This window comes from Salvelinus sp. IW2-2015, linkage group LG23 (assembly GCF_002910315.2).
Source record: "Salvelinus sp. IW2-2015 linkage group LG23, ASM291031v2, whole genome shotgun sequence".
NCBI lineage: Eukaryota > Metazoa > Chordata > Actinopteri > Salmoniformes > Salmonidae > Salvelinus > Salvelinus sp. IW2-2015.
Genome location: NC_036863.1, coordinates 11285579 through 11309768, shown reverse-complemented (window position 1 = coordinate 11309768; position 24190 = coordinate 11285579). Strand labels below are relative to the sequence as shown.

Sequence of the window (24190 nt, the reverse complement as noted above, 5' to 3'; positions counted from 1 at the left end):
TTGCACTATACAAGTGTTGCATTTGCAGTAAACAATTTAATGTCAATATGCAAATGTTGTGTGAGTCTAGCTATTCTCTGCTTCAGATGTACAATGACAAGGGGCACATTGATTGCACATGCCCATTAGGCCAGTTATGCCATCATACTGAAGGCCTTTGGCTGCATTGGTGATGCATGTCACTATGATAAGCTGCTAAATGTGTTCACATGGCTGATATCCTGAGACAGTGACAATCAAATAAAACCAATTGGAGAGCTCACAACTGGACAAAAAGGTAATGTAATTTGAGAAAGTAACAAACAGACAAATTAGAGACTGATCCCCTTCACACCTTTTTATTGCAGAATTGTGATCTGTGATGAATGAACATTGACACTCGTTCATTTTGAATAATGATTTTAAGTTAAGAATTAAAACAAGTTAAACACTTCAATGAATCAACATTGAATGAATAAAAACCTAATTAAAAAAAATGTACAAATAATCTAACTTGTTTGTAAATATTAGACATCTTAGTGAACATAATTTCAGATGAATAAAAAAGTCCATACCAGAGGTGATCAACCTTGCTCCATTCCCTGATCTACTGGGTAAGCAGACTTCTATTCCAGCCCAGCAATAATACACATTATCATAAACTCATTAGGTTTGATAAGTTGAATCAGGTGTGCTAGTGCTGGGCTGGAACAGAAGCCTGCACACCTCCAGGAGGAGGATCGTCTTGCTACAGTTGTAATACGTTTGTAGCCTAAGTTGTGTATGACTTGTAAATGTATTGTTGAATAAAACATTTGCTACCATAAGTGCACATACAACCCAAGGCATACAACGATGTGCCAGAAGTCTCTTGTGACATGCACTGTACAATGACAAGGGGCACACTTCATCTGCAGACATGCTTTCACAGCTCTCCATATGTGAGGACAGACATCACAAAGAAACAGGCTTCACTTTATTACAATTAGACAGCCCTGACTATTATCTCTTTGTCTGTCTTCAGTTTTCCTCTCTAGGGACTAAAACTGGAGAATATTTTCATATTGTCATCCCACCCTATATTAACTAGTCTACCTACACCCTTTTAAGACAGCTGAAGCAGGAAATCCTTTCACCCTCTTCCATTGCTGTTATCTATACTGAACAAAAATATAAACACAACATGCAACAATTCCAACAATTTTACTTAATCAGTTAATTGAAATAAATAAATTAGGCCCTAATCTATGGCTTTCACGACTGGGCAGGGGAGGGCATAGTCCCACCCACTTGGGAGCCATGCCCAGCCATGGTTTTCCCCCACAAAAGGGCTTTATTTCAGACAGAAACGCTCCTCAGTTTCATCAGCTGTCCGGGTGGTTGGTTTCAGACGATCCCGCAGGTGAAGAAGCCGGATGTGGAGGTTCTGGGCTGGCGTGGTTACACAGGATCTGTGGCTGTGAGGCCGGTTGGACGTACTGCCAAATTCTCTAAAACAACAGAGGCGGCTTATAGTAGAGAAATTAACATTAAATTACTTGGCAACATCTCTGGTGGACATTCCTGCAGTCAGCAAGCCAATTGCACGCTCCCTCAAAACTGGAGACATCTGTGGCAGTGTTGTGTGACAAAACTGCACATTTTAGAGAGGCCTTTTATTGTCCCCAGCACAAGGTGCACCTGTGTAATGATCGGCTATTTAAATTGGCTTTTTTAAATAAAAAATGCCACACCTGTCAGGTGGATGGATGATCTTGACAAAGGAGAAAAACTTACTAACAGGGATGTGAACAATTTGTGCACATTTTAGAGAAATAATATTTTTGTGCATATGGAATATTTCTGGAACGTTTTAATTCAGCTCATGAAACATGGTACCAACACTGCATTTATATTTTTGTTCAGTACAAATGCATTTGGAGCATGAATATTTAATTTACAATGATAAATAGGCAAACGTCAAGATAACAAGCTAATATGAAGTTAACGTTAGTTGGTGATATTTCACTTAGTTCTGTAAAGTTGGCTAGCTAGCTAACAAGCAGCTCAATAGCATACACAGCTAGCTAAAAATACTTAACATTTTTTTTTGTATTTACTTACTTGAATAGGTTCACGCCTACGTCCATGAAGCGGCCAATCTTTTAGAGCGAGGTTGTCGAGCTCATCCCTTCTCGTCGAAGCGAAGATTGACGAGGGCGGACATTTCTGAACTGACCAAGACGCAACTCCAACAACATAAAACCTCACATTATTTTGGCAAAAAACAAAGACGATTTAGCTCAACCGGTGGCATGTGGGCTTGTTAGGTGAGCGCTGATGCCGTCCTGTGATAAGCAGTGGTCACTGTCAATAGCGCAAAATATTTCGCTTGTCCTTTCCGAGCACGCCTCTCCAGGGTGCTATTGGAGACGCGAGGCTTCACCAACTTGTCATCCCCCCAAAATATTTTAACATAAATCATGTAGCAGATATAGATTACATCATGCAGGTTTCTCCGATCAAATAGCCTAACCTAAATGGCACCCAATCAAAAAAAATATTAACAAACATCCCCCAAAAACAGGACATGTCAAAGTAAAATGGACAATCAGGCTACTCACAACTGCGGTCCAGGAGTTTCCCTTACGAAAAAAGATTGCAGTCAGAGTGCAGTATGACTAACTGTAGTATGCTGCAAATACTGCGTCCAAAATAATGTTTTACTGCAGTAATTTTGCAGTGTAACTGCAGGTATTCTGCAATCACTGCGTCCAAAATACCAGTCGACTGCAGTTTCATAACAATTTTTTTTGTGAGGGTTCACCCCGTGGGCTAAGTAGTCATGATGGTTTCAAGTTTGTATCCATCCATTTTTTATGAACATAGCGAAAAATAAAATACATCTGCATTTCCCGCTGTGTACACACATTGATTCTCATTGCAAATAGGCCCAGGATAACTCCTGATAACGTTGAGTAGCTGCTGATATTGATCTTATAAATAGCCACATTCATTCGTCACAGGAATCGGGACTAAAGCCAATGCAACGGCCTGTTTAACAAACGGTGGGCCTACCGCAGATGGGCATTCATAAAATTCCACTGCAACCAGACATGCAGCCTAAACCCTAGTGTAAGCAAGGACCGACGCAGACGTCTTTTAGGCGTATTTTTTGCAGCTTTTGGTGTTTTACAAACATTACGCCGACCACATTGATGGGCATTCATAAAATTAAATTGCAGGCAGACACTGTAGGCTACACCCCAGTACACACAGACCGATGCCTTTGACATATTTTTGGGGTCCTGTCCATACCGGCCTAGATTTCCACATTGGTTTTTAGTCCTGACCAAATCTGAACCAATCATAGACGTCTACATTTTGTCCAGTCTGGACAAGCCTTGATTTGGGCTATATACTTCTTTGTTTGGTTCAGGTTTCAACTTTCATTCAGAACCTAAATTGAAACTAACTTCAACTTCTGGAAAATAAATATTTTCAAACTTGCTTACTGGGACTATTCTATTTTTTTGGGAAGGGGGAAATGTTTTTTGTCATGCATGGGTGGCAGAAAGGCCAGGTCTGATAACTGCTGCTCTCCTCAGAACACATATCATCCAGCCTAAGTTCACAGATCTCTTCAACTACAGTGTACCTGTGGAACCAAGAAAGTCTGTTTGCATACAGCCACTTTGCATTGGAAGCTCTGGGGGTGTTAAGAGCCTGTGAGCACTCAGATCGAGCCAACCACATCCCTGTGTCTACTCCCCCGCTTTGCCCAAGCAATGTTGATGTATTTGATGCGTTTCCAGTCGATAAAGTGTGTTAACTGTAAATGTAATATTGTGTTTCAGATCTGGAAACAGACACACACACACACACCACACACACACGTTTAAACGAGATGAAGTAAACCGTAGAATAAAGGACTCTTAATTTATTGTGTGACCAAATGGAAAGCAGTGGTTGTTGGTGTCAGAGTATGCTGTTGGGGTATTAGCACACCTCCAGCAGGCCCTCCGACCAGAGCACCAGGGCCATCTGGACTTTGTCATTGTCCAATTGCCTTTTTAGCTGAGACACAGGGATGGGCTGTCCCGCCTGCAGCTGCCTGATGGCCGGGAGGTCTTCGAAGGGGAAGGTCATGCCGGGGGTCTAGGAGATAGGCGGAGAGATACGACGACAGACAGAACTTTACAAACAGCTTCAGACATGACAATGCATTTTGCCTGTGTAATCAAAATATCAGGAATTGGGCCTTATCTACAGACATATAGCTTCTGATTCAATACTTTGATGAGGGTCAATATGAATTACAGTAACAAAAACATCTTCATTCATAAACCATTCAAATCCTGGCTGACTGGCAGTGTATAATCTACTTTAAGAATCCTATATAATATCCAAATGGTAAAGGTACTTTAACTAAAATCCTATATCCATACATAATATTGTACTGTCAACTAAATACATTGTCTATGCAAAATGTGCCAGGTTACCTCAGAGGGTGCATCTTCCTCCTCTTCACCACTATCATCATCATCACCACCACTATCATCATCATCATCACCACTCTGTCCCATCATGTGTTTCTCCCTTCTGTTCCTCAGAGAGTGCATCACATCAACCACCAACGATACCGACCCATCCTAAACACACACAAACACACACTTTAGTCCAAGAGCAGCTAGGTAAAATACACTGCTCAAAAAAATAAAGGGAACACTTAAACAACACAATGTAACTCCAAGTCAATCACACTTCTGTGAAATCAAACTGTCCACTTAGGAAGCAACACTGATAATAGACTGGAATAGACAAAAGGTGGAAATTATAGGCAATTAGCAAGACACCCCCAAAAAAGGAGTGATTCTGCAGGTGGTGACCACAGACCACTTCTAGTTCTATGCTTCCTGGCTGATGTTTTGGTCACTTTTGAATGCTGGCGGTGCTCTCACTCTAGTGGTAGCATGAGACGGAGTCTACAACCCACACAAGTGGCTCAGGTAGTGCAGTTCATCCAGGATGGCACATCAATGCGAGCTGTGGCAAAAAGGTTTGCTGTGTCTGTCAGCGTAGTGTCCAGAGCATGGAGGCGCTACCAGGAGACAGGCCAGTACATCAGGAGACGTGCAGGAGGCCGTAGGAGGGCAACAACCCAGCAGCAGGACGTACCTCCGCCTTTGTGCAAGGAGGTGCACTGCCAGAGCCCTGCAAAATGACTCCAGCAGGCCACAAATGTGCATGCGTCTGCTCAACGGTCAGAAACAGACTCCATGAGGGTGGTATGAGGGCCCGACGTCCACAGGTGGGGGTTGTGCTTACAGCCCAGCACCGTGCAGGACGTTTGGCATTTGCCAGAGAACACCAAGATTGGCAAATTCGCCACTGGCGCCCTGTGCTCTTCACAGATGAAAGCAGGTTCACACTGAGCACATGAGCACGTGACAGACGTGACAGAGTCTGGAGACGCCGTGGAGAACGTTCTGCTGCCTGCAACATCCTCCAGCATGACCGGTTTGGCGTGGGTCAGTCTGGTGTGGGGTGGTATTTCTTTGTGGGGCCGCACAGGCCTCCATGTGCTCGCCAGAGGTAGCCTGACTGCCATTAGGTACCGAGATGAGATCCTCAGACCCTTTGTGAGACCATATGCTGACACATGCACATTTGGCCTGCTGGAGGTCATTTTGCAGGGCTCTGGCAGTGCACCTCCTTGCACAAAGGCGGAGATAGCGGTCCTGCTGCTGGGTTGTTGCCCTCCTACGGCCTCCTCCACGTCTCCTGATGTACTGGCCTGTCTCCTGGTAGCGCCTCCATGCTCTGGACACTACGCTGACAGACACAGCAAACTTTTTTGCCACAGCTCGCATTGATGTGCCATCCTGGATGAACTGCACTACCTGAGCCACTTGTGTGGGTTTGTAGACTCCGTCTCATGCTACCACTAGAGTGAGAGCACCGTCAGCATTCAAAAGTGACCAAAACATCAGCCAGGAAGCATAGGAACTGAGAAGTTGTTTGTGGTCACCACCTGCAGAATCACTCCTTTTTTGGGGGTGTCTTGCTAATTGCCTATAATTTCCACCTTTTGTCTATTCCATTTGCACAACAGCATGTGAAATTTATTGTCAATCAGTGTTGCTTCCTAAGTGGACAGTTTGATTTCATAGAAGTGTGATTGACTTGGAGTTACATTGTGTTGTTTAAGTGTTCCCTTTATTTTTTTGAGCAGTGTATGTAAACTGTTACAACTGAAGGCACTTACTGATGAGCTTTGACACGTCTCTAAAGACACCAGGATGTGGTCTTTAAACCTCAGACACACCGTATCTTCTAAAGCAGGCATCTTTCCAGCTGTGAAGAACACACACACACAGACACACACAGATTTGAACTAGAGAGAAGGACCTAGGCTAATACATGTACACTCATGCCCAATTGCACATTAAACTCCTCCTGGGAACTTCTTGTAGCTCTGAAAGGATTGGATAGCTATAAGTTGTACCATATTAGTTACTTAATACTCTTGTTACTTATTATATATATATATATATATTTTTGAACCTTTAATTTAACTAGGCAAGTCAGTTAAGAACAAATTCTTATTTTACAATGGCGGCCTACCCCGGCCAAACCCGTAACCCGGACGAAGCTGTGCCAATTGTGCGCCGCCCTATGGGACTCCCGATCACGGCTGGTTGTGATACAGCCCGGGATTGAACCAGGGTCTGTAGTGACGCCTCTAGCACTGAGATGCAGTGCCTTAGACCGCTGCGCCACTCGGGAGTTGAAACTTAATACTCTTGGTTCTGAAGGAAGGTACTAAAGTTTTGTGCTGCTTTCTTCGCCTTTGGCCATGACAGGTACCATATTACTGAGTTAAATCTTTCAGATCTACAAGAGCAGGCTTTGACCATGGAATAAGTCTCCTTCCTTTATTATTTACAGCGCAAGCATTGGTTCCAAAATGCTTGGTTTCAGCAAGATGGTGACTGGTCTTTCTATAAACTAGGATACCAGTAGGATTTCCTACGCTGGACAACTTATTACAGCTGTTGAAAACCTCTGGAATGTGATCAAGAGGAAGATGGATGGTCACAAGCCATCAAACACAGCCGAGCTGCTTGAATTTTTGCACCAGGAATGGCATAGTCACCCAACATCAATGTGAAAGACTGGTGGAGAGCATGCCAATATGCATGAAAGCTGTGATTGGAATAACCCTGATTTTCACCAAATATTGATTTCTGAACTCTTCCTAAATTAAAACATTAGTATTGTGTTGTCTTGCATTATTCGAGGTCAGACAACACTGCATCCTTCTTGTTATTTTGACCAGTTGTCATTTACTGCAAATAAATGCTCTAAAACGACAATATTTTTATTTGTAATTTGGGAGAAATGTTGTCAGAAGTTAATAACAAAAATGTTCATTTTACCCAAACAAAACCAGAGGAACTGATAATTTTGCAGTGGTCTTAATTTTTTCCCAGAGCCACATGTACAGTTGAAGTCGGAAGTTTACATACACCTTAGCCAAATACATTTCAACTCAGTTTTTCACAATTCCTGACATTTAATCCTAGTAAAAAATCCCTGTCATAGGTCAGTTAGGATCACCACTTTATTTTAAGAATGTGAAATATCAGAATAATAGTAGAGAGAACAATTTATTTCAGCATTTATTTCTTTCATCACATTCCCAGTGGGTCAGAAGTTTACATACACTCAATTAGTATTTGGTAGCATTGCCTTTAAATTGTTTAACTTGGGTCAAATGTTTTGGGTAGCCTTCCACAAGCTTCTCACAATAAGTTGGGTGAATTTTGTCCCATTCCTCCTGACAGAGCTGGTTGCAAACCATAGTCTGGCTTTTTTATGGCGGATTTGGAGCAGTGGCTTCTTCCTTGCTGAGCGGCCTTTCAGGTTATGTCGATATAGGACTCGTTTTACTGTGGATATAGATACTTTTGTACCCGTTTCCTCCAGCATCTTCACAAGGTCCTTTGCTGTTGTTCTGTAATTTATTCATACTTTTCGCACCAAAGTACGTCATCTCTAGGAGACAGAACGCGTCTCCTTCCTGAGCAGTATGAAGGCTACGTGGTCCCATGGTGTTTATACTTGCGTACTATTGTTTGTACAAATGAACGTGGTACCTTCAGGCGTTTGGAAATTGCTCCCAAGGATGGACCAGACTTTTGGAGGTCTACAATTTTTCCCCCTGAGGTCTTGGCTGATTTCTTTTCATTTTCCCATGATGTCAAGCAAAGGGGCATTGAGTTTGAAGGTAGGCCTTGAAATAGATCCACAGGTACACCTCCAATTGACTCAAATTATGTCAATTAGCCTATCAGAAGCTTCTAAAGCCATGACATTGGCCACTTATTGGCCATTTTCGGGAATTTCCCAAGCTGTTTTAAGGCACAGTCAACTATGTATGTAAACTTCTGACCCACTGGAATTGTGATACAGGGAATTATAAGTGAAATAATCTGTCTGTAAACAATTGTTGGAAAAATTACTTGTGTCATGCACAAAGTAGATGTCCTAACCGACTTGCAAAAACTATAGTTTGTTAACAAGAAATTTGTGGAGTGGTTGAAAAACAAGTTTTATTGACTCCAACCTAAGTGTATGTAAACTTTCGACTACAACTGTACATAAATCTAAATTATTACATCTTAGTCATTTAGCAGACACTCTTATCCAGAGCAACTGACAGGAGCAATTAGGGTTAAGTGTCTTGCTCAACGGCACAGACATATTTTTCAGTCTGCCCGGGGATTCAAACCGGCAACCTTTCGGTTATTGGCCCAATGCCAATGCTCTTAACCGCTAGGCTACCTGCCGCACAATTGTATAACATTGATGTCCTTACAATTAAGTGCTTGATAAAGTGCATGAATTTGACTTGCCAATGTCTGTATGAACCCTGCTTAAAGGATGTATAGTCCTAGGCCTATGTTGTATAGGTGGAGTTATGGATCAATTTGCATATATTCCTCTAAGTACACATGAGCTGCATGGAAAATCATTTGTTTCAAACCAGTTTTAAATTTTGATCCCAATGTCACACATTGGCCCCATTATTTATAGAAAGACCCAGATCCCGAACAAAGTGGCTAGCGATACTGTACCTATCCATATTCAATGCCTATTTTCCAGACCTTACTATAAATGTTACTCTCCCTGCTTAGCTCAGATTCAGCAAGCTTCCGGACAGATGTTAACAAATATGTTAAGTCTGTCAGAAAAACTTAAGAGGTGTATTCTAAAGTATCAATGCACATCACTATTTAAATGCATATCTGTAGCCTGTACAGAAACATCACTTCTTAGTAGAAAAACACCACTGTCCATTTTTCATTCAAATTCATTTATATCTCAGAATATGGCTGTGTCCAGTTACTGTTTCACATTCTATAGGCAACACACACTGTCTGTAATAAACATTCTACTCATTGGACTTTTAAATATTATTCAGCAAGACACACCTGACGATGTGATGTCATCTTGCTCTGGTGTGTAAGGTGGCAGTCTGTGGAGGGCAAAGTCCCTCTTCATGTCCCCGGCACGGAGTTCGTGTTCACCCCTCTCCATCTGATCTGCCACGCTCCTCAATAATGAGGCCAACTGCCTGCTTGTGTCTGGGGCTGCGTTGGCTCCCTGGTACAGACACAATGTTATAGTGCTTAATAGATAGCAGTAGATAAGACTGAACTACACAGATAGGCCATTATTTCAATAGGCATACATTGTAATTTCTATGATGAAACGAAATTGCAGAATTTAGCAGAACATGCAACCATAGTGACAACTAAAGTTTAGACATTAAACATTCAACTCATCGTTCAGTGCAAATTCCTTATTCCTCCTTTAGGTAAATCACTGAACTGTAAGTTATCACTCACATTCACCAATCTGACCATGGCAGATGAGTGTTTCCCTCAAGGAAGGACAGAAGGAAGGATGAAATGTTTAAGTGTTGGAACAGAGTACGGAGGTGGATCTCACCATCAAGATTCTCCTGGGCATGCCTACCCTCCTGGTGATGTCACTGGTCTTAAGGGAGTCATACAAGAAATTGGGAAACACGTTGGCCAGATAGTCTCCCCATGACCTGAGGTGAAAAAAGTTGAAGTAACTTTACACATCAAGATTATGAATTTCCATTGTTTCAAATTAGAGAATGAAGAAGTGGTGGGGCTGAGATAGCGTTGAGGTTAGAGAGGTATAGCCAGTTCGAAACCCAGGGGAAGATCTGTCAGGCTACGAGTTGGCAAATTCTGACTAAGGCCATTGATGGCTGAAACATCATGATATTAATAGCTGTATAAATAAAATATCAGGTTTTTAATAGTGAGCATTGCGCGTATTACTTTTCAAGGAATGAGTTCGCAACCAGAGGGTCGCTGGTATCAATTTCTTAGGTGCCACAGTGAGTCTCACGTACGTGTTCTGGTAGGTACTGAGGGTCAGGTGGGTAGAATGATCCACTCCCACGGGGGTGTCAGCCTGATGGATGGTTCCTCTGGGAAAGTAGAGCAGATCACCTGCCTATGGAAAGAAAGAACAAACACCCCCCTCACTTAACCTCAAATAGCTCAAGCCACAAGTCACACTATGTTGCAAAAATACTCCAATGAAGCATTTTCCAAATGTGGATCAAGACTCATAAGTGCACTACTGCGGATTACTTTCGGGTTGTGGCCTTTGACTGGTCTTGCCTAGAGAGACATTGGTTTTGTTTAGTCGACAGGAAACCCCTAAAGCTCTAGCCTGGTCACAGCACAAAAAGGTTTGTGATTCAGAACCAATAGTTGGTGAATTAATGGTGCCGGTTGGTTGTACTTGTTATCAGACAAGTGTGTCTTCTCATGCATTTTCTCTCACTAAAGCTCAGTAGTGCTTGACCCTTGTCCCTGGGACCCATGTTGCTGACCCTGTGCTGTGTGTAAAGTACGTGCTCTGGGGTGAAGTTTCTCCTAGGTACAGATCTAGGATCAGTTTCCTTTCTCTCAAGCTTAACCTTTAAGTGGCAATCTGCAGTTCAAACAATATCAATGCATGGCCACCCTGCCAGTTTTGGTCAAATTCATAGACAAAGCTATGGATGCAAGGACTGACCGTCCATGGTATTAAAATGGTTAAAACTTGTTTTGAAGCTACACAGTGTTTGTTTACAATTACATTGTTTGCAAACAATGAAGTAAAACAGGCTTACATGTTGGGTTCTGATAGTGTATGACAGTTAATCTAAGCTCATGAGGCATTTATAGTTGGGCCGGGACAACATCAGTAGCGCGATACTCAGTATCGTGGCAAGGAAACAAAACACGAAGCGGGTAAAACTTCTTTAGGAAAACAGCCCTACTATTAGAAATAAACATCATCATGTTGTCATCCAGAGTCACATTTCTTTATTTTCCAAGCACACAATATTTGACATACAGCAAGTTTTTACAGGACCAAAGAGTCTAGTCTGTGATACTGGTAAAGAAAATAAAAACAAATGCAATATCACATTTACATAAGTATTCAGACCCTTTACTCAGTACTTTGTTGAAGCACCTTTGGTAGCGATTACAGCCTCGAGTCTTCTTGGGTATGACGCTACAAGCTTGGCACACCTGTATTTGGGGAGTTTCTCCCATTCTTCTCTGCAGATCCTCTCAAGCTCTGTCAGGTTGGATGGGGAGCGTCGCTGCACAGCTATTTTTAGGGCTCTCCAGAGATGTTCGATTGGGTTCAAGTCCAGGCTCTGGTTGGGCCACTCAAGAACATCGACTTGTCCCGAAGCCACTCCTGCATTGTCTTGGCTGTGTGCTTAGGGGAGTTATCCTGTTGGAAGGTGTACCTTCGCCCCAGTCTGAGGTCCTGAGAGCTCTGGAGCAGGTTTTCATCAAGGATCTCGCTGTACTTTGCGCCGTTCATCTTTGCCTCGATCCTGACTAGTTTCCCAGTCCCTGCCGCTGAAAAACATCCCCACAGCATGATGCTGCCACCACCATGCTCAACCGTAGGGATGGTGCCAGGTTTCCTCCAGACGTGATGCTTGGCATTCAGGCCAAAGAGTTAAATCTTGGTTTCATCAGACCAGAGAATATTTAGGTGCCTTTTGGCAAACTCCAAGTGGGCTGTAATGTGCCTTTTACTGAGGAGTAGCTTTCGCCTGGCCACTCTACCACAAAGGCGGAACACAATGCAAATAGTCCGGGTAGCCATTTGATTACCTGTTCAAGAGTCTTATGGCTTGGGGGTAAAAGCTGTTGAGAAGCCTTTTGGTCCTAGACTTGGTGCTCCAGTACCGCTTGCCATGCGGTAACAGAGAACAGTCTATGACTAGGGTGGCGGAAGTCTTTGACAATTTTTAGGGCCTTCCTCTGACACTGCCTGGTGTAGAGGTCCTGGATGGCAGGCAGCTTGGCCCCAGTGATGTACTGGGCCATACGCACTACCCTCTGTAGTGCCTTGCGGTCGGAGGCCGAGCAGTTGCCATACCAGGCAATGATCCAACCTGTCAGGATGCTTTCGATGTTGCAGCTGTAGAACCTTTTGAGGATCTGAGGACCCATGCCAAATCTTTTCAGTCTCCTGAGGGAAATAGGTTTTGTCGTGCCCTCTTCACAAATGTCTTGGTGTGCTTGGACCATTCTAGTTTGTTGGTGATGTGGAACTTGAAGCTCTCAACCTGCTCCACTACAGCCCCGTTGATGAGAATGGGGGCGTGCTCGGTCCTCCATTTTCCTGTAGTTCACAATCATCTCCTATGTCTTGATTACGTTGAGGGATAGGTTGTTATTCTGGCAACACCCGGCCAGGTCTCTGACCACCTCCCTATAGGCTGTCTCGTTGTTGATCAGGCCTACCACTGTTGTGTTGTCTGCAAACTTAATGATGGTGTTGGAGTCGTGCCTGGCCATGTAGATCTGTGCCTCGACACAATCCTGTCTCTGAGCTCTACGGACCATTCCTTCGACCTCAAGGCCTGGTTTTTGCTCTGACATGCACTGTCAACTGTGGGACCTTTATATAGACAGTTGTGTGCCTTTCCAAATCATGCCCAATCAATTGAATTTACCACAGGTGGACTCCAATCAAGTTGTAGAAACATCTAGGATGATCAATGGAAGTAGGATGCACCCGGGCTTAATTTCAAGTCTCATAGCAAAGGGTCTTAATACTTATGTAAATAACATTTTCTAAAAATCTGTTTTAACTTTGTCATTCTGGGGTACTGTGTGAAGATTGATGAGGAAAACACTTCATTTAATCCATTTTAGAATAAGGCTGTAACGTAACACAATGTGGAAAAGGTCATAGGGTCTGAATACTTTCTGAAGGCACTGACAGTCGTGGCCAAAAGTTGAGAATTACACAAATATCAATTTTCACAAAGTCTGCTGCCTCAGTTTGTATGATGGCAATTTGCATATACTCCAGAATGTTATGAAGAGTGATCAGATGAATTGCAATTAATTGCAATGTCCCTCTTTGCTATGCAAATGAACTGAATCTCCCAAAAACATTTCCACTGCATTTCAGCCCTGCCACAAAAGGACCAGCTGACATCATGTCAGTGATTCCCTCGTTAACACAGGTGTGAGTGTTGACGAGGACAAGGCTGGAGATCACTCTGTCATGCTGATTGAGTTGGAATAATAGACTGGAAGCTTCAAAAGGAGGGTGGTGCTTGGAATCATTGTTCTTCCTCTGTCAACCATGGTTACCTGCAAGGAAACACGTGCCGTCATCATTGCTTTGCACAAAAAGGGCTTCACAGGAAAGGATATTGCTGCCAGTAAGACTGCACCTAAATCAACCATTTATCGGATCATCAAGAACTTCAAGGAGAGCGGTTCAATTGTTGTGAAGGCGGCTTCAGGGCGCCCAAGAAAGTCCAGCAAGTGCCAGGACCGTCTCCTAAAGTTGATTCAGCTGCGTGATCGGGGCACCACCAGTACAGAGCTTGCTCAGGAATGGCAGCAGGCAGGTGTGAGTGCATCTGCACGCACAGTGAGGCGAAGACTTTTGGAGGATGGCCTGGTGTCAAGAAGGGCAGCAAAGAAGTCACTTCTCTCCAGGAAAAACATCAGGGACAGACTGATATTCTGCAAAAGGTACAGGGATTGGACTGCTGAGGACTGGGGTAAAGTCATTTTCTCTGATGAATCCCCTTTCCAATTGTTTGGGGCATCCGGAAAAAAGCTTGTCCGGAGAAGACAAGGTGAGCGCTACCATCAGTCCTGTGTCATGCCAACGGTAAAGCATCCTGAGACCATTCATGTGTGGGGTTGCTTCTCAGCCAAGGGAGTGGGCTCACTCACAATTTTGCCTAAGAACACAGGCATGAATAAAGAACGGTACCAACACATCCTCTGAGAGCAACTTCTCCCAACCATCCAGGAACAGTTTGGTGACAAACAATACCTTTTCCAGCATGATGGAGCACCTTGCCATAAGGCAAAAGTGACAACTAAGTGGCTCGGGGAACAAAACATTGATATTTTGGGTCCATGGCCAGGAAACTCCCCAGACCTTAATCCAATTGAGAACGTGTGGTCAATCCTCAAGAGGCGGGTAGACAAACAAAACCCCACAAATTCTGACAAACCCCAAGCATTGATTATGCAAGAATGGGCTGCCATCAGTCAGGATGTGGTCCAGAAGTTAATTGACAGCATGCAAGGGCAGATTGCAGAGGTCTTGAAAAAGAAGGGTCAACACTGCAAATATTGACTCTTTGCATCAACTTCATGTAATTGTCAATAAAAGCCTGACACTTATGAAATGCTTGTAATTATACTTCAGTATTCCATAGTAACATCTGACAAAAATATCTAAAGACACTGAGGCAGCAGACTTTGTGAAAATTTATATTTGTGCCATTCTCAAAACTTTTGGCCACGACTATATATCATTAATTTAAAAGTCCCAAAATGTATGTCGCAATTTCCCCCAATAAATGCAAACCGACCCCAGATTACAGCTTCACCCTGCTCCTAACGTACCTTCAGTATGATGTCGTGTGTGGGGCTGCCGATGCGCTCCTCAAGCTCCACGCAGTACTCTCTGGCCAGGGGCACCGTGGGGCTGTACAGACGCCAATGTTTCTCGCCCTCCAACTGGAGGATAAACACCTGGGGATAAATACACATATTTAGCAGATGTTATCGCAGGTGCAGCAAAATACTTGTTTCTAGCTCAAACAGTAATAACGAACATTACAAAACAATACACACAAATCCCCAAAATTCTAAGAAAGAAATGAAGAAATATCATAATGAGCCATGTCTGTGTCCAGAATATAAATATATACACTGAACAAAAATAAAAGCAACATGTAACAATTTCAAAGATTTACAGTTAAGGAAATCAGTCAATTGAAATACATTCTTTAGGCCATAATCTATGGATTTCACATGACTGGGAATACAGATATGCATCTGTTGGTCAGATACCAAAAATAAAAAAAGTAGGGGTATGGATCAGAAAACCAGTCAGTATCTGCTGTGACCAGCATTTGCCTCATGCAGAGTGACACATCTCCTTTGCATAGAGATAATCAGACTGTTGATTGAGGGCAGTGGAATGTTGTCCCACTCCTCTTCAATGGCTGTGTGAAGTTTCAGAGTTCCAGAGCATGATGAGCACCCAGATGAGCTTCCCTGAGATGGTCTGTGTGTTTGTGCAGAAATTCTTCGGTTGTGCAAACCCACAGCTTTATCAGTTGTCCGGGTGGCTCATCTCAGACCATACCGCAGGTGTAGAAGCTGGATGAGCTCCTGGGCTGGCGTGGATACACATGACTGCCGTTGTGAGGTTTGTTGGACCTACTGCCAAATTGTCTAAAACGACACTTCTGGTAGAGAAATTAACATTCAATTCTCTGGCAACAGCTCTGGTGGACATTCCTGCAGTCAGCATGCCAATTGCATGCTCCCTCAAAACTTGAGACATCTGTGGCATTTTGTTGTGTGACAAAACTGTACATTTTAAAGTGGACTTTTATTGTCCCCAGCACAAGGTGCACCTGTGTAATGATCATACTGTTTAATCAGCTTGCCAGATCTGTCAAGTGGATGGATTATATTGGCAAAGGAGAAATGCTCACTAACAGGGATGTAAACACATATGTACAACACAAACTTCGGAGATCTATTATTTCAGCTCATGAAACCAAAACTTTACATGATGCGTTTATATTTTTGTTCAGTATATATATATATATATGATGGTGTGTAGACAGTATGGACAGTATATGAATAGGAAAGCTATGTACAGCAGTAGTTATATAGGATTACTAGAATACAGCATATATATATGAAGTGGGTAAAACATTATTAAATATTGTCTAACCCTCAAACTATACTACAAACGTTGCAGCCAGGATTATGTTCAGTAGGGAACACCGTAGCAAAATTATTTGAAACGTAAAGTACAAATTTTAGTTTCTTATGGGTAGCTATGATATGTTTTGGTTCCCACTGAACACTACCCTGATGTGGACCATTTTGGGGCCAGTTCAGTGTTGTACCTCCACGTCGTCGTAGTGTGGGGGTAGCCCTTGGGAATCCTGTGGGGTGATGTAGACGTTGGAGCCCACAAGAGCGCCGAAGAAACACTCCAGCTTCTCCTGAATCCGCCACAACTCGTCCTGGAAACACACAGTTAGTTAGAGAGCTGGCATCTTAGAATCTCCAAATAGAATAGTATTGGGTTCAGCTCTGCACAAATATGGAATGATCAAGATCTTCAGATATTTCTGTGCAATAGATTTTAATTCCTGTTGTGTTCACCAACATATCCTAGTTCAAGGCTTTCAAATTTAAAATAGGCAAATCTGAATCTGAGCTAAACAACATCTTAGCTAAAGGATATCTGTCACTACCAGTCCCTTTCTGTTACCACAGAGCCACTGCCACAGTGCTGCATTAACTAGGACCGTCACTCCTTTTTCTACAGGGATGCAGTTTTGGCAGGCCAAGATCTAATAATACCTTATTCAACTGATCAACAGTCATAATTAATACAATCAAGCTGAATCAGGTGTTTAGGTAATAATGCTAGACTGGGACAAAACCCTTCCCCACATACTGTGGCCCTACAGGAGCAGAGTCAAGTTCAGTAGGCACAAAACATGTTCTCATGTTTCATACTATCACAGACCAGAACCCACGATTCAGGAGTACAAAACACTGTGGATAAACACATGTCCACTACTCTCACCTTAAACCTCTGAGGCTGGTGGAACTGGATGGTGGCCTTCTGGTTGAAGTCCTTCTTGAGCTGGTTGTAGTTGACACGGCCTTCCTTGTTCAACACAGTCTTGTTGCCCTGGACGCAGCGGCACACATTGAGGTCTCTGGCATACGTCAGGCCCTGGGCGCACAGCCCCTTCAGGTCTGAGAGCTGGAACAGAGACTTGTAGTAGGAGGCCAGGCCTGGGTCAGACCTCTGGAGGTGGAGGGGCTTCTTCTCCCAGTAATCAGTGAAAAATTCCTCCTGTCCCACTGGGGAAATTATGCTCTGGAAGACAGTGTCTGGGGTGTCGAAGCAGAAAGGAGAGGGGACGCCATTGGAGTCTGTTTTCCTATGTTTGGGAGCGACCTCTTCATCTCCGGCTGCTGCTTTTCTTCCGTTCCTGGGCATCTTTAGCTGATAGAGAACGTTAACGTTACATCAGTGGCATTAGATTAGAAGATAACTAGTTAGCAGTTTCAATTTTGCATTGATATCAAATTAAGCTTAACAGTGCCCTTGGTGAAGTTATGCAGTTGGAATAGCCCGTTCGATAGCAAATACTTGGTGTTATGTAGTTACTGTAGCAAGCTTTAGATACAAATGTTAGCTAGCTAATAGCATAGCTTATGGGCTAACGTTGATTAACGTTAGCTAGCTTGCAAACTGTAGCTAACGTTATATAATGCTAAAACATAGCTAACATTACCTGTTTTGCTTATGTTCCCACATTCGGATTTAACACATATTAGCTATAAACTTTCCCTTTGCCCAAATCAGCTTGGTTTGATAGCTACACATGTGAGAATGGTGTTCTGTCCTGCAGCATAAAATGTCCGAAGGTAAACAAGTACTTTCCATTCCGCTCTGGTGATTCATGTCTCTAGTGTGGATTATTTCGAAATTGTATTCAATACAGAAATGATACGCAACAACTACAATAAAATGTATTACAACATTTAATGTTGGCATGTTAAGGCTAAAGACTTTTATTAGTTGACATTTATCTTGAATACAATAAAACAAGCAGAGCTGAGCAGGTTCTGTAAGGAGACCGTTCTATTACAACAGCTAGCAAGATCAAAATCTTAGTTTGAAAAAGGGGAAAGGTAGTGAGATGTCATTAAAGTGAGATGCACAACAGAGGGGCTCCTCGACTTCAGCAGTGAGCTCTCCTCTAATCAAGATCCAATGTCCAGTAAAAGATTAAACGCATACAAAAAGTTAATTTATTTACACTGGCTCTTTCAACATTTTGATAACATGAGGAATGGATCTCTATAATAGCTATCTCTGTGATAGCCAAACCAAGTCTGGGTGTATTTAACATAGCACAACATTCAAATATCAGACTACGTTATGTGGAATTCAACAAACCCATTATGTGGAGTTCTAATATAAAAGACGCAATTATCACAATTTTCCGACCAAAATATTTGCGTTGACGAAATGTGAAATAAAGCAAAAAATAAGAGGCCACTTGAAAATGCCAAAATTAAGTTCCATTAACTGTTGTTTTTCCTGTGTAGGGAGGCAGGTGCAGTGTTTTTCTGGTTTAAAAAAAACAATGTATTTCTTTGTAGAGCGGAGGGAGGATGAACTCTGCCCTGGTTGGCCGACGCTCATCTTAAATCCAGACAGGAGAATTTGATGTCCAATCACAGGACCCAGCCTGCTCTCCATCACTGGGGGGCCTCTGTGTCCCCTGGATGGGGGCCTGTCTCAGGGAACTCCAACTTCTCGCACTCGGTCAGCTTCAGAGTTAAGTGCTGGGCGATCTCGTTGGGGTCAGTATACAGAGCAGCAGGGACGTTCTGGAAGGCAAAGAGAGAGAAACTAAATGCCGTTGTCTTTTCTAGATATTGCCATTGACTAATTGTTCTCCATTTACAATAGTGGTATGATTGCATCAGCTGCAGTGACATATACACATGTAGCATGAATGTTTTGGACAATATTTTAGTGATGTCACTGCACGATGCTGAGCTTGTTCCACTTGCCAGCGGACTTCCGCTACACATGTACTTTTCAAACAGAGAAGAAAAATCTCACCTTCAATTCTGAAATTTTGCTTTCCCGAGTGCTAAACTCTCTGATCATGTAATTCTTTCCAGTCTGTAAAGAAAACCTTTGTAAGCGATGAGTAATTTCATAAGTAGGCATAGCCATTATGTAGTTGAAGTTACATAGTGATGTCCATTTCCTTCTAAAGTTATCCACAGAATTTGACTCCAATGCACATCCATTCTGGTGGTTACCGTTAATCGATTGCCATTTCCCAGGAAAGCCCAGTCACACTTGCCTCGTGATAGAGCCGCGTGTCATTTATCCGGATCAGAACTCCATCCACTCGCAGGAAGAACCGCAGAAGCAGGAAGAAACTGGTGGGCATCACTCTCTGTATCACACATAAGTGGGTAACAAGAGAGTAAGTCATTCTTCAAAATCTCCTCAGAACAAATGATGCAAGCGTTTAAGAAAATCCATTAAACATAAGTACTATAGGTGAATATAAAAAGGCTTTTTTTATTCCTAGTCTTACAGCCCCCGCAAGAAAATGTCCTTTGGTGCTTGTCACACAGCCACAGACATCATATGAGGCGAATGTGCATCATCATGAAGTGTCAGTTCCTGTCTGAAAGTGGCACTCACTATTTTGACGCTGATCATGGACACGCCGTGGTCGTGAAGCTCGTCCTCAAACAGCAGCACGTCATCGAAGAACATGATTTGTTCTCGCGCCTTCAGCTTCTCCATGTCGATGCGCTCCAACGTTTCTGTCGCCTGATGGAAGAAAGAGGTGTATTTATTAGTGCAAACCGTAGCAAAAAACAAAACGTTTTGCAACTGAACATTTTTTATTTTTATTATTGGACACATTCAGGTAGGTAGGTCTCTCGTTGTTTCGGCATGTTTGCCTCAATTTGATTCCTAATGAATAAGGCAATAGACAGCTTGAGATAAGATAATGAATATTATGCCTATGCGAAAGAAAAATTGCTTTCCAGGCGTACTATATTGCAGTTGTTGCATTGCATCAGCCGATGGTTGTGTTCCACATCATTGACGGTGCAGTCGGGCGTCAGAGACTGACATACCATATGGTGTGGTTAGTTGATATGTTAATCACCGAGAGATCTGGCAGGCGTTTGCAATATAGACGACCTGAAACGCAGCCAATGACTTGGGGGTGAATCCTGTCTTCCACACTTACAGTACCAGTCAACAGTTTGGACATTTTTTTTATTTTTTTTTTACAATTTTCTACATTGTCGATTAATAGTGAAGACATCAAAACTACGAAATAACATATGGAATCATATATTTTATATTTGAGATTCTTCAAAGTAGCCACTCTTTGCCTTGATGACAGCTTTGCACACACTTGGTATTGTCTCAACCAGCTTCACCTGGAATGCTTTTCCAACAGTCTTGAAGGAGTTCCCACATATGCAGAGCACTTGTTGGCTGCTTTTCCTTCACTCTGCGGTCCAACTCATCCCAAACCATCTCAATTGGGTTGAGGTCAGGTGATTGTGGACACCAGATCATCTGATGCAGTACTCCATCACTCTCCTTCTTGGTCAAATACCCCTTACACAGCCTGGAGGTGTGTTGGGTCATCGTCCTGTTAAAAAACAAATTATAGTCCCACTAAGCACAAACCAGATGGGATGGCGTATCGCTGAAGAATGCTGTGGTAGCCATGCTGGTTAAGTGTGCCTTGAATTCTAAATAAATCACAGTGTCACCAGCAAAGCAAAGCACCCCCACACCTCCTCCTCCATGCTTCACGGTGGGAACCACACATAGAGATCATCCGTTCACCTACTCCACATCTCACAAAGACATGGCGGTTGGAACCAAAAATCTCAAATTTGGATTCACCAGACCAAAGGACAGATTTCCACCAGACGAATGTCCATTGCACACATTTCTTGGCCCAAGCAAGTCTCTTCTTCTTATTGGTGTACTTAAGTAGTGGTTTCTTTGCAGCATTTCAACCATGAAGGCCTGATTCACGCAGTCTCCTCTGAGATGCGTCTGCTTCTTGAGCTCTGTGAAGCATTTATTTGGGCTGCAATTTCTGAGGCTGGTAACTCATTGTTATGAATTTTATGAATAAATGACTAAACGATGTATACATTTAAGTAGAACTAATTGAATTCTACCCTGTTTTTCTATATTGATAAATAATGTTAGTTCATAAGAAAGAGGTTATGTAGCATGTACATGGGAAGAGAGGAATGTATGTGTGTGCCTAAAGAAAACTAAGTGGATCATTAACCTATGTTTGAACCGACCCAGCTATAACTCTGTGGAGATAAGACAAGACAGCGAGAGCCCCTCCAGGTTTTCCGTATCTGGGGGGGACTGGAACTGTCAGCTAAGTGGTAATAAAGTGTGGTGAGACTTCAGGAGATAATCCAGATATAGTGTGTAATGTATGTGCGTTAGTGTGTTGGAATGGACTTTGGAATCAGCTTTGTCTTGTCGGACAGGAGGAGGGACATTTTAGGACGCTATGACGCTATGTGGGATATATAAACTAATGTAAATGGTATTTTGAGTAGAGATCTCTCGAGAATAAACACTATTGATTAATTTGGTGGCTGGTCTTTGTCTATTTTATGCAAATAAGAATCTTACAAATTCTTAGAAATGGACAGAGTGTTTGCTTTGTTATAATTAAATTGGTTAACGAACACATAGGAATCGAATTCCTTTCTCACTCATCCTCTGCAGCAGAGGTAACTCTGGGTCTTCCTTTCCTGTGGCTGTCCTCATGAGAGACAATTTCATCATAGCGCTTTATGGTTTTTGCGACTGCACTTGAAGAAACGTTCAAAGTTCTTGACATTTTCGCATTGACTGACCTTCATGTCTTAAAGTAATGATGGACTGTCCTTTCTCTTTGCTTATTTGAGGTGTTCTTGCCATAAGATGGACTTGGTCTTTTACCAAATAAGGCTATCTTCTGTATACCACCCCTACCTTGTAACAACACAACTGATTGGCTCAAACGCATTAAGGAAAGAAATTCTACAAACTTTTAACAAGGCACACCTGTTAATTGAAATGCATTCCAGCTGACTACCTCATAAAGCAAAGGGTGGCTACTTTGAAGCATCTCAAATAAAATATTTTGATTTGTTTAACTTTTTTGGTTACTACATGATACCATATGTGTTATTTCATAGTTTTGATGTCGTCACTATTACTCTACAATGTAGAAAATTGTACAAATAAAGAAAAACCCTGTAATGAGTAGGTGTGTCCAAACCTTTGACCGGTACTGTATGTCAAATATACATTTAATCATGTATCAATGTGAGACTAAATTAAATTTTGACTTAAATTCAAATTAAGATTTGCCCCTTATTTTGTAATGTGTTTGTTTGTGATATTGTATTGTATCCACAGTGTGAACTGAAAGGCCTTTCACCCTCATCTGCTGGTCCTCTCCTAACAAAGTGCCTCTGTAGTCTGTGGTATATGTCCAGTCATAGTGTTTCACAGCCTCTTTGGAGTGTTCAGAATCGGCCCTGGGAATACAACCACATGACAACAGTCTCAGATCCATTCTCCATAACGGGACTGGTAATTGACTGATTATTCAACACTTTTTATCGAAACAATTTAAAAATGCAATTTTTTATTTCACAAGCATATAGACAATGAAGGTGGATAGTGTTATCACAGTGGTATTATGATAGTGGTTGTACCTGCTCTCTTGCCATTCCTGTGCACAGGCCACTTTCACAGAGTCCTGCATGTTGTTGACCCTCTTAAGGGCATCGATGGCATTAAACTCAATGCCATAGCCGTCTGTGTGCTGAATGCGTAGAACGTTGTCCCCAAACAGCATCTCTGGGAGTGAGGGCATGTGCATCTCCTCCCCTAACCTGGGACAAAACTGTCAAGATTGAAACCTGAACAACTAACCTCAATGACAAGATTTGAATGATTAATGTTGGTGTGCAAATATTTAAAGTAAGACCAAGTCGATAAACAAGCTCCCCAATGTAGACTAAACCTTAAGAATACTAAACAGACAACATTAAAGAAAAGGTTTAGTCTGACACAAAAATCGGCAAAATACTTGGAACAGTTTACCGTTCAATGTCCTTAGACTTCATAATGTGGGTTTTTGCTGCAGTCACTTTCCATGGTCCAAATATGAAGTCTTGCTTACTGCTCTTAAACCCATGGGTCATCATGGCTGACAAATTGGCCAACATCAACTGTAAATACAGTCAAACACCAAACCCATCAGAGACATAAGTAAATAAACAGTACATGCAAGTACAGAGTACATTGCATATCGACCATTGCAGAACTGTAGATAGTTGAGTACGTTCAGCCCTCAGAAATTACCTAGCAATCCAATGTCTTTATTGGCGAGTTGTAAAAGTAGTTATCTAGCTTGCTAGGATATAATTATATGGTTAGCTATTACAAGATAATTACACCCCCTGTACAGGCTTGCTAGTTAGCTAGCTAGGTAGTAACTTTGCTAGCCTACCTAACTAGCTATTGTAAAATTCAACCTTATATAAAATACGAAGTAGGTAGCTGACAAAACAGACAAACGTGTTTATGGAAAAGGTGTCGACAACGACAATGCAATAACTAGAGTATGCATTACACAACCTTATTTACCTAGCTAACGTAGCTAACTGAGCCTCCGGATGTTAGTGACAAGCTGGCTGTTTCAGCATCACTTCAATCATCATCACACTAACTTGTCATCTTCACTTCATTACTAATGGATATACATCCAACATCAATACCCTACTGACAAGACACTTCATGGAAATAGAAATCAAAGATTCAATACAAAAGAAATTTAAAAGTTAATCCACTTACTCCAGTATTTTGATTGTCAGCGAAAGTCCATGAAAGAGAGAGCTTCACAAAAATGCTTCCGACGTACTTTTCATTCTACTATTATATGGTTCCGCATCCAGTAATACTGTAAATT

The 24190-nt window shown here is 42.3% G+C and overlaps 2 protein-coding genes across 3 annotated transcripts; both read right to left on the bottom strand.

The window, feature by feature from the left end:
- Positions 1 to 3883: 3883 nt before the first annotated feature.
- riox2 (ribosomal oxygenase 2) lies at positions 3884 to 18049 on the bottom strand. Its single transcript, XM_023967870.2, has 10 exons — positions 17915 to 18049; positions 17194 to 17622; positions 16502 to 16621; positions 14976 to 15104; positions 10418 to 10521; positions 9979 to 10084; positions 9459 to 9630; positions 6227 to 6315; positions 4461 to 4610; positions 3884 to 4116 (listed from the first exon to the last, which is right to left on the bottom strand). The coding sequence occupies exons 2-10, from the start codon at positions 17614 to 17616 to the stop codon at positions 3958 to 3960; spliced, it is 1452 nt and encodes a 483-aa protein (XP_023823638.1). The 5' UTR covers positions 17617 to 17622; positions 17915 to 18049; the 3' UTR covers positions 3884 to 3957.
- Positions 18050 to 18146: 97 nt separating this feature from the next.
- Positions 18147 to 24178, bottom strand: LOC111950361 (TIP41-like protein). 2 transcript variants are annotated; one of them, XR_002875489.2, is made up of 8 exons: positions 24076 to 24178; positions 23323 to 23450; positions 22932 to 23111; positions 22652 to 22751; positions 19858 to 19989; positions 19464 to 19603; positions 19258 to 19320; positions 18147 to 19019 (listed from the first exon to the last, which is right to left on the bottom strand). XR_002875489.2 is itself a non-coding variant. In XM_023967872.1 (8 exons), the coding sequence occupies exons 2-8, from the start codon at positions 23445 to 23447 to the stop codon at positions 18888 to 18890; spliced, it is 828 nt and encodes a 275-aa protein (XP_023823640.1). In that variant the 5' UTR covers positions 23448 to 23450; positions 24076 to 24178; the 3' UTR covers positions 18147 to 18887. The 2 variants fall into 2 exon arrangements, 1 of the variants encoding a protein (XP_023823640.1); XM_023967872.1 differs by having other exon boundaries at positions 19508 to 19603.
- Between the last annotated feature and the right edge of the window lie 12 nt (positions 24179 to 24190).

What these genes read in the sequence shown, in the direction of transcription:
- LOC111950361 (XM_023967872.1), bottom strand. Translation starts at nt 23,447, where the DNA reads ATGTTGGCCAATTTGTCAGCCATGATGACCCATGGGTTTAAGAGCAGT. An exon ending in GAGAGGACCAGCAGATGAGG is followed by an intron (nt 19,990 to 22,651) that starts GTGAAAGGCCTT and finishes TTCTTCCATCAG; the next exon opens with GCGACAGAAACGTTGGAGCG. An exon ending in GCAAAATTTCAGAATTGAAG is followed by an intron (nt 19,020 to 19,257) that starts GTGAGATTTTTC and finishes TTTGCCTTCCAG; the next exon opens with AACGTCCCTGCTGCTCTGTA.
- riox2 (XM_023967870.2), bottom strand. Translation starts at nt 17,616, where the DNA reads ATGCCCAGGAACGGAAGAAAAGCAGCAGCCGGAGATGAAGAGGTCGCT. An exon ending in AGATGACATCACATCGTCAG is followed by an intron (nt 6,316 to 9,458) that starts GTGTGTCTTGCT and finishes TGTTCTTCACAG; the next exon opens with CTGGAAAGATGCCTGCTTTA. An exon ending in AGGAAGATGCACCCTCTGAG is followed by an intron (nt 4,117 to 4,460) that starts GTAACCTGGCAC and finishes CCTATCTCCTAG; the next exon opens with ACCCCCGGCATGACCTTCCC.